This window comes from Arabidopsis lyrata (genome assembly GCF_000004255.2).
Source record: "Arabidopsis lyrata subsp. lyrata unplaced genomic scaffold ARALYscaffold_4, whole genome shotgun sequence".
Classification (NCBI taxonomy): domain Eukaryota; kingdom Viridiplantae; phylum Streptophyta; class Magnoliopsida; order Brassicales; family Brassicaceae; genus Arabidopsis; species Arabidopsis lyrata.
The window spans coordinates 20,278,498-20,289,189 of NW_003302552.1; the positions used below are offsets into that span (position 1 = coordinate 20,278,498).

The window sequence follows — 10,692 nt, forward strand, 5'->3', positions numbered from 1 at the left end:
CTTTTTTCTTAATATTTTCTTTTTTTTGTTTTTACTTTTTACTCGTCCAATCATTCACCTATAGAGATTGCTATCGATATTTCTGGTTTTCATATGTGTAAATTTTGTAAATTAATTTTCTTGTATTTAAAAGAGAATTTTTTGTTTTGTTTTTGTTTTAAAAAATCAAAAATCACACCTTTTTAATAATTAAAGTTTTGAAATCAATAAAACCTCCTCACATATTTGATTATATAAACTTATGCATAGGCACAAGTTTTCATCTAACTTAATGGTAAGTTATAGGTGAATGATTGGACGAGAACTTTTAATAAAAGTCTAAACCGAACATTATAAATTGTCCCGACAAGATTTAGTATTATTATGGATAAACCACGGCTTTGCAAACGCAGCATACCTGAAAAAATATAAAAATAATACATATTAAATTGATTCCCTTAGAATAAATACTTAAATGAGAATGTGTTTTGTACATTACACAACACATGGTAAATAAACATTTAGACTGAATTTATGTTCATACCTTGTTTTGTTTCAGCCATCGTGAAATGCAATCCTTATGGTAAACATGTTTACATGGCAAAGTTGTAATCTTATCTCCCTTTGCATACTCCACTAGGCATATTGAACACCTACAATATTATCCACACCCAATTAGATTCATGCTCTAAACCAACACTTATATTTGAAAGCAATAACTTAATTAATTTGGTTTATAAGTAACGAAGCAAAAATCCAAATGAGGGACAAAAACTTTTTAACCAACATGAAAGATACAGTAAAATTATCTTACTGAGAATCATCGGCAACAAACTTTTTTTTCTTAAGCCAACAGCACCAAGTTTTGGTTTGAATACCATACTTATGAGTCCGCAATCGAGAGATCATTTTTTGCGATAATCCTTTACTGAAATCTCCAATGGAGTCTTCTAATTCAGATATTTCCTATTAACCCAAATCAAAAGAAAACAACATTGATATATAAGATTTATTTTCGGGATCATAAACCATATATATATGAAAATGTTGAGTTCGCACGGTACATACCTCATACGTCATACTTGCGGGATCAATGTTCTCATTATCGGGAGGATTGTGGGAGATATTTGAAGGACTACGACTATGCGTATAATGATCCGAGAAGTTCTCACCACCGTCGTAGTGAAAAAAGGCTTTACTAGTCTAAATTATAATCCAAAGCAAAAAGTTTTTTCAACCAATAATCAATTTACTACAATAATATGTGACAATTCCCAAGGTTAAGAAAAATTTAGAAAATATTTTTTGGTTAAACATAAAACCATAAATTTAATGAAAATATAGATATACTCGTTGATTTATATATGTAGAGTCCCTAGCTATACCCAATTAAAAAAAAAAACTATGTAAGTTTTTCTGAGTAATTAATTACCGATAGGGCATCACGTTGAGGTATGTTTGAACGATTTACTGCAGATTGAAGGAAATATAAAAGTGTTAGCGTAAAAAAGTGTCGAACAAAGTTATATAAAAAAAAGTAACAAACTAAGTCATGAGAAAATATTTTTGTCGAAATACAATACAATCATGCTTGCACTTTTTTCTTTGTGAACAAGTAGAAAAAAACTAAGTAACTTGATGTAATTCTATTTACGAATTCGATATTTAATATATACCTTGCATGGGTTGGTACTGACGGTGATGGGTTTCTTGGATATCATTGTCCGTATTATTTGCCGCTAGGTATGATAATACAGTAAAACATTGTACAATTGGTAAATGACTAAATTATTGATCAAGTCAGTGAGAATTATGAAACTAAGGCATTTGGTGAAAAAATAAGAAACTTACATTCATCTTGTTCTTGCAAATATCTAGCAAGTATTTCATCATCGCTTAGAGAGGGCTGCAGTTTACCTACAAAACAAATAAAATTTGAAATACCATTAAACGATTTATAGGTCCGTAATTCATGATTTTGGAATATGTATGTATTAGTTTATTTGTACAAAAACATAAAAAACGATTATTTTTTTATTATTTTTTTTGCTCTAAACTATGTTAATCAGAGTTTCCATCATCCGGAAAACATTAGAGTTGAAACTTCCACACTTAGCTATAGTACTAAAAGGAAAAATAAACCTCAAAATTGGTACATTATAATGATGATAGACTCTTTGATGTGTATAGTGATTTTAAACGTAGAACAAATTAAAGTATGTAAAAGCATAATAAGATATATTACCCTCCAAGTCTTGCAACGTTCTTGCCAATCCTTCATCATGTAAGCAAGAGTACACACAAGCTTCTGTAAAATTTTAATACAAAATCGAGGTGGTTTTCGTTATATGACAAAAATCCCACAATTAATTAATTATTAACAAAGATATCATAAAATATTTTGCTATTGAAAACTAAAACCTATAATGATTTATTTACCTTCGTCTTGCTGAATCTCCAAAGCAATAGCGGCATCGCTATATATCAATTTATTTTGATATTGTTGTTGAATCTTCTGACCAATAACCCATATTGCAAATAGATTGCAATATTTTCATCAACAGACGACTGGTTGACAAGCCGAGACATAGATATTTTGTCGAATTTCTTAACGAAGGAGGTACCGGTGATGCTTTTGATGATGATTGATCTCTCTGATTCTATGCTGGACTGCGACGGATAAGGGTACGGGTACGAGAAACGGGGATGGGGACGGAAACGGAAAACGGCATATTTATAATTTATGGATACGGGGACAGTATGGAAAAGGCGATAACAATAGTAATAAAAATACTCATAGATTAATACTATAAAGAAAGTCATCCATAAATCTCAACATAAAAGAGAATTTGAGTATAAAATACTAAATAACAATAAAAATAAGCTAATCATTGAGCAAAGATTTAAATCATATTGAAAATTTAGAGACATGAGTCATGAGATACGTTTTGGAGAGATTACAAAAGTTGAAGGGAGAAGATCTAGATGAAGAAAAAAAGAATGTAAAAGAGCTCGTAAATATATAAAGAGATAGAAACCCTAATTAAACAAAGGTTTTAAAGGATATTTTCCTTTTCTTTTACTGTGTGTAATATAAAAAAAAAAAAAAAGGATGCCTTTTTTAGAATTTAGCTCGTTTTTTAAAGATGTATCATGTAAAAAAAAAAATTAAAAATGTAACATGTAAGAACTTTTAGACCATGATTAAAGGCAGGTTCTTAAAGTTTTCTTAAGTTGGATCTTAGCAATAAATGATTAAAATTAAATCCCAACTAAACCATTATTGCTAAGAGGGTTTCTTAGGTAAGCAACAAAAAAATAGTTAAGAACCATATTTTACAAATATATTACTTAAATATTCCTAAGATTTATTTCTAAGACACTATGGATAATCATGCTCTTATCGAGAAAAAAGTATCGTATGGGGGCAGTAAGAGTGAGAAAAGAAATACCTTCTTACTATAAAAATAATAATAATCTTTTTTTTCAAGTTTTTAACGCCATTACAAGAATCTTAGCAAAGGACTCCAAGAAAGATTTGAAAAAAAAACAAAAGCCTCTACTAGAGAGAGAACAATTGCTTTGTATCTTCCTCAATATAGATTTATAGATAGATAGATAGTTCTCTATTGCATATAGAAGAATCAAGAAACAACTTCAAGGACTTGACAGGTTTTTAAGATCCTCTTCCTTAGCATACCAACTTGGTGCTATCTTTGCCAGATGTGGGTACAAGTCTTTGTATGAATTTCTTATTGTCCCTTCTGCTACTCCTGTCGCTGTCGATATATCTGCACCCCAAAATATTGATCAGTCTTAAGATTTGTTTCCAACTCTTTACTCGAATAAATGTGCCCCCAACAAATTGAAAAAAAAAAGACCTTTGAGAGTCTTCTTGTCATCAGAAAGCTGGGTTATGATGTAGATAACTACTGCTGCTATTGATATAGGACTCCTCCTGCAATATCCCAAATAAACATCTCTAAGTTCTCCTGTGTCTATCTTGTTCCCAACTTAGGGATATAATTGAAATGTACCTTATATCAAATTCCTCAGATTTTTGCACAGCTTCCTGAGCAGCTTTAACCGCATGGTTAGACATTCCAAGGTTGGAGCAGAACCTTCTCTGCAATATCATCAAGTACAGAGTTATGAAACTACATAGTCAATGCAGCCAACAAAATCAACTGTTTCATAACATAATTAAAAGCACACCCTAGGTTCTGGTATCAGCAACAAATTTTATATAGCTTTAGACAAACTCACCATGAAATCACCAGCGTGTATTGTGCCTAGTTCCACAGACTGACCAGGATCCAGTCCCAATGTCTTAACAATGTAGTCTTTTGCTCGGCCAATTTCCTTCTTTGTCGCACCATTGGCAATAACGCATATTTCTATTCACAAGGTTCAGGAGTTTGATTGACTTATGTCAAAGCGATATCAAGAGGTAACAAGACTCTCTCAAATGAGAAATCTTTGAAAAGTACCCTTAATGGTTCGTGGCTTGTCCTCTTGGCGACAGGCAATGTACAGGCAGGCTGCATAGAGTGCATCCTGATTTCTTCCCCTGGTTGTCTTTTGATCCTCCAGCCTCTTATATATCTCATTAGCCCGATCCTACAAATCACAAAAAGCCACCAAAGCTATAAATGAAATGCTCCACTAGCACATCCTAACATATACGTTCCACAAACATATACACTGGCTTACCTTGATTGTCGCAACAAGTCCCAACCTGGAACAAATACCAACAAGTGAGTATTCATTCTCTATTATCACAAGCATCACAATGTGCACACACAGCAGAACATAAATCTGGTAACGTAAACAAACACTCTAAACCAACAGCAGCAGCTAATTCAACAGACAAACACAACGCGAGCTAAACGCATGAAAGTACAAGGAAAGAAAGAACTCTCAATGAAAGATTAAAAAGGAACCTCCTTTTGTTTTGTAATTGACAATGTGGTTTCACAAACGAGTATGCAAGAGGTAGATCCGTTAACAAGATCCCAAATACAAGTCCATACAAAATCAATCTCCAAGAGGATTAAGGGTCATATGATCTAAACGTTTCAATTCTTTATAAGGTTCCAATCCAATCTCAGAGAAGGTGAGATCTCAAAATGGCACTACCTTTCAGACATGGTAGCAATGGTTTTAAACGCTTGAATCAAACCACGATCGGAATTGGAGTTACGATTCTGCCACCTCCCGAGAGAAGAAGACAGGAAATCACCGGAGGAACCATTGGGCTTAGCGATGACAGTGGTGAGAGCACTATCGGCGAGAAGCGGATTGGTTGGACCACCGACACGATTGGGATCGCTGTTGGATGATTCATTAGCGAAGGTACGCCACTCAGAGGTCTCATCAATGGAGTGAGATTCCAAAACCAAACCACACTCGGAGCAAAGGGTATCTCCGGCTGAGTGATCGACCACCAGCTCCGTCTCCTTTTTACAATCAGTACAATACGCATCCGACATGATTTCAAAGAAAACCCTAAAAATTTAACCCAGAAAAAAAATCAACAACCCTAAAATTGAGATCTTAAAATCGGTTACAGAATCCTTCGATTTTTCTACTTCTCTCTCTAGCTCTCTCGTCTTCTTCTTCGTCGCGAAAAATCGGAGACAAAGAAAACAAAACACGAGAGATGTAACTTATGTGGAGAAGTAGAGAATCCGTAGGTTTGGTTTCCGGTTTTATAGACAGAGAGATTGGGGAGAATTACGCTGTAGGGCGGTGCACGGTGAAGATAAGATCTGGATCGTTGGTTTTAGTGGGACCTATTAATAATCAATCGGACGGTGGATTAATTTTCTCCAGCGATTGACGTTTTTTTTTTTTTTTTAATTGCTTGTCCGTTTTAGGAGGACAGAGGAAAAAGAAACAAGTGACTTGTTAGGGAAGTCATACCGGTCGCATGTGTTGGAATTTAGTTGGAAGATTTTAGGAGTGTTTGGATATAGGTACAGATATAAACTTGGCATTGTACTATTGTTATCGACATTTGGGTCACCTTTTTGAACTTGGTTCAATATACAATCAAAATGCAGAAACCAAATTTTGGGTAATTTTATTCCTCAAATAGCTAAACATTTGTACGTGAGACAAAACTGGTAATTTATACTATATAGTTAAATGAAATATGAAAGGTTTGAATCAACAACTTTATCAATAAACAACTTTAACTAAAAATAAATAAAATGAATGCTTTGGATTTATTTCCATATTATGTGAGTTCAATTATTTATTTTGTTAAACAAAATCCTACTCAGGATAATTTACATTTATGAATAAAGGGCCTGATTGGTAACAGCTGTAACTTTACATTTTTTGCTGTAAAAATATGACTGTAGGTTTATTTGTTGTGGCTGTAGATTTTAGTGCTGTAGTATTTTGGCTGTGGAATTTAAAATTTTGGAAAGTTAAAAATTATGTGCTTTAGAAAAAAAGGCTTTCTACAGCCAAAAAAATGAATTAAGGAAATATTTTGTCTGTGAGAAAAAAAAGGAAAGTCAAAGCTTCTAAAGCTTGATTGGATGTATTTCAAATCTTTAGAAATTTTTTTGCTTTGTAAAGACTCTAAAGCACTTGCCAATCAAACCCAGAGTCTTTTATATTTAAGATATTACTTTATATATTATATTTTTGGTAGGAAGATATTACTTTATATATAATTCACATTAAAACATATTTCTGTCTAATTAATGTTATTACTTTATTACACCTAAACATCAAATATCACAGATTCGTTTTTTATTAGATGTAAATCTTTACAATGCGAAATTGTAAAGATACTTTTGAAAAAATTAAAGCAATTTGGATAATACATATAAGAAAGTAATATTACATTGTAGATTATTCAAATTGCTTGCTGCTGACATTGTATCAGCTATCTCCATGATGATTTTCATTTACCAAAACATTGAAATGTTTTCGCATGCCAAACTAGGTGACCACTATGACAAAAAGATAGACTGTGTCCTTCCTCCTACGGTTAATGCCTTAATGGCAAATCCGCGCGCCACCATTCACAATTTTTTGAGTAGCATGTGAGAAAATAAGAAATTAAGTAAATCTGAAAAGATGATAGTATCATAGTATTACTCTTGGTTTAAGAACAAAAAAAAGATGATATTACTTCCTCGTTGTGTTTGGACAAAAATATGTGTGCATGGTTGCATCGGGTTATGGTAAGATGAAGTCTTAACACAAAGCAACCGGAGATGAATAATACAACTACAATAAATATAAGATTATAGTAATAAGAATTCAAAGTCAAATTAATAAGGGTGAATGTTTTTGTACGTCTTTTTTCTTTTATTTCCCCTTATGTTTTTGTACGTTTAAGAATAGGGGATGGGTTAATTAGCCTGGTGAAAGACTATATTTGTTTAATGTAGCAATTGTTTGGACTTTTCATAATAGTCATTGTGGAGGTAAATATGATTGAATGATACAAGGGTATGAATTGTTCTTACAGTATACAAGAGTTAATTTAGACTATAATTTTAAATTACAACGTTCAGTGTCTGGAGTAGATCAATGAGATTCGATGATACATATTTCAAAAAAAAAAAAAAAAATTGTTGAAAAGGTATGCCTATCATGTTGTGTACGTACTTGTGTGGATAAATAGCGTTGGATAAAAAAAAAGCATTGGATATCGTTTATAACAAGCAGCCAAGCAGGTATTCATAAATCCGTTTGCTACGAAAACTAAAGAAAGAGATTTCTTTGACATCGTATGGAATATGTATTATTTACCTCAAGTCAAAAGAAAATTACGTAGTCATATTTTAATTACTTTATTTTATCTCAAAGCAAAACTCACCAATACACTATTTAGGGTTTAGTCTTAGGATCATGCTTATATATCTATACTAGTATAATCGCAGCACTTTTTGTGACGGGTGGGTAAAAAAGCTTTCGGGTATATCGGATATCCGACCCATTTTAAAAATTCCTTCACAAAAAATTTGTTGGGTCGGGTTATATTTAACCCAACTCATACACCGGATATTCCATATTTAATAATTTAGATTTTTAGAAGATTTGATTAAGATTTATAATTATGATTCTCCTATCATCTTTGTTTGATTTGTTTTTAACTGTTTTGAATCATCATATAATATATAAAGTAAAAAAAAACAATTTTTTTCTGCATATACTGTGATTCGAAATTTTAAAAACGGACATATATTATCCAATTGACGAAAATGTGTGTTCAACGTTCTACATCGATTAAAATATTTAGATAATGATTCAGAATCATATCATAAATAAGAACATTAATAAAATAAATGAGTTTTTTGGCGGGATGGGTTTGGCGGGACGGGTTTTTGAATCAACAATAATAAAAAGATTAAAATATCATTAATCCGCCGCTTCAATACGGATTTAATCCTTTTTTTTAATACAAATCACATGACGGGTTAAGAAATTACGGAACGGGTTATATTTCAGAAATGATTTATATGGCAGACGAATTTGAATCAATATTTATATACCGCTTTAATACGGGTTAAATCCTCAGTTTATTAATAATTATCTCGTGGACTCGTGGTATACCGTTACTTAATAACAATTGTAAACTATAATATAAATAAATATGTTATAAGGAGATACAATTTACAAAATATTTTTATACTAACTTTAAAATTAAATCATCCCGCGGTGTACCGCGGGTTAAAATCTAGTATATATATATGATTAGAGTAAATTAGTATAAAAAGTTATAGGATTAAGTATTTGATAAAAATATGTTTGAAATAAGCTAAAAGTTGATCAAATAAAAAAAAGTATCATATTTAGGCTCCAAATAGTAATGTGCATGACAAGTGCGATGTAGAGAATCTACTTATGTAAAATAGTAACGTCGCCATTGAGAATATTAGCAAAAAAAGTTATTTGACTGGTTATTTAACATCTATTCACAGTGATTCAACATTTGGACAAAAACTAAATAATAATATCTATTCTTTCTAAAATGAAAAAAATGCGAATTATGCCTTGATGATATTGCGGTTCGAATTCCATAACATATTTTTACTAATTGGCATGCTATATATGGAATTCAATGCAATGCTAGAATATCATTGATTGGATATATTCCGGACGATGGGAGATCTATAGATTACGCGTTTCCAAGGTTAGTTTTTTTTATTTATAAGATATATAAAATTTTTACACTATGATATGAACTTCTAAAATCCATAATGTGGTTTTATTGTAGTATGGAAGAGGTTGTGGCTGCATTTGATTATGAGCGTAAGATTTTTGATATGACTTCATTGGAGAGGTATATTCAGGCCTTGGCCGGTGTTACTGGTGATGTGACAGTGACACAAAGGACCACAGAAGGCTTGAAACTTCTGCGTGAACATCTGAATAATAGCCTTACTATAGCGATTTAGTAGCGACTGAAACGTCCCCAATATATTGATTCTCTTTGATAGTGTTTTTGTTTAGCTCTTGAATGTTTATCCTCAACAACAAAATATGTGTATCTGAGAAAATTCTGAGCTCTTAGTTTTGTCTGGTTTGGTTGTCCATTAATATTTTATATAAACAATATAATGGTGTTTTTGTTTAGGTTATTTGAACTAATTGTCACTCTTGAATGTTTTATGCTCATAATCAAAAACAAGGCATATGTATATGGGAGTTCTTAGTTTTGTCTGGTTTAGTTATCTATTACTTTGTGAGAAAATGTATGTGGATATGAACCTGATGTGATTGTGTACTTCAACATAACTAATCGAGTGCGGTCTCATTCGCTTTTGTTTCCTCTTGAATTAATTTGGGTATACACACACAAACTTGAGAAGTATTATTGGCGATTCAACAAATTAAGGAATGATCATGTTAGTTCAGGAATCAAGTTTTTACTTCACTACACACGCAGACGTGCCTGTAAAAGTAAATAAAAGGCATTTGTTTTAGGCTTTTAGCCCATCAATATTAAGCAAATTTTGGGCGTCTAAATTTTAAATAATTATTTGATATATTAGTAATACATATGTTTTGTGCTATTTTTCTTAAGTTTGAATTTTTTTTGTTTAATATATTAAAAGTATTGTTATTTATCTCTATTATTTTACTTGTTTTATAATATAATATCTTGAATTTTATTAGTTTCATATATAAAAATAGTATTAATTAAGAAAATAGATTATGAAATTAATATAAATTATACATCTATAATAAATAGTACAAAATGTTATATTCATAGATTAAAAAACATTGTTAATTATATATATTTAATTGAAAATAATATATTAAATATAATTATAAGTTATCACTCATTTTATCACAAAAATGTCTAAAATATCTTTATTTTATTTTTGAGAGACTCACAAAAATGCCCCTTTTTCAATACCCTTTTTCAAAAATGCCCCATTTGGCTGTCCATTTTTAAAAATACCCCTTTTTATGTACAAAATGACTAAATTACCCTTCTTTTAATAAAAGATATTACAAATATATAAGGAAATATAACAAAATTAGGTTCACAAAATACAAAATATTTTTGGCGGGAAAAGTGATCCCACAATTTTTCCCGCCAAAAACACTTGTAAAAACTTGTAAAACCTTTAAAATACCTTGTAAATTTTCCCGTAAAATTTTTTCCCGCCAAAAAATTTTCCCGCCAAAAATTTTTTTTGCGAGAAAAATGATTCCGCAATTTTTTTGGCATTA

The 10,692-nt window shown here is 31.3% G+C and overlaps 1 protein-coding gene and 1 pseudogene across 1 annotated transcript; both read right to left on the reverse strand.

Annotated features, from left to right (window-relative positions):
• Window positions 1-297: 297 nt before the first annotated feature.
• LOC9317852 lies at window positions 298-2,988 on the reverse strand (annotated as a pseudogene).
• A 426-nt stretch (window positions 2,989-3,414) lies between these two features.
• On the reverse strand, window positions 3,415-5,681 carry LOC9317853 (transcription initiation factor IIB-1). The gene is made up of 7 exons (XM_002881741.2): window positions 5,119-5,681; window positions 4,693-4,717; window positions 4,470-4,599; window positions 4,246-4,376; window positions 4,017-4,105; window positions 3,861-3,937; window positions 3,415-3,770 (listed from the first exon to the last, which is right to left on the reverse strand). Exons 1-7 carry the CDS (start codon window positions 5,469-5,471, stop codon window positions 3,637-3,639), a joined length of 939 nt encoding a protein of 312 aa, XP_002881787.1. The 5' UTR covers window positions 5,472-5,681; the 3' UTR covers window positions 3,415-3,636.
• Window positions 5,682-10,692: the final 5,011 nt, after the last annotated feature.

Bases quoted from the DNA above. Each gene is read 5' to 3' on its own strand.
- LOC9317853 (XM_002881741.2), bottom strand. From the start codon at position 5,471: ATGTCGGATGCGTATTGTACTGATTGTAAAAAGGAGACGGAGCTGGTG. The intron at 4,377-4,469 runs GTACTTTTCAAA...CCTTGTGAATAG, and splicing joins CAAGCCACGAACCATTAAGG to AAATATGCGTTATTGCCAAT. The intron at 3,938-4,016 runs GTACATTTCAAT...GGGATATTGCAG, and splicing joins TCTGAGGAATTTGATATAAG to GAGGAGTCCTATATCAATAG.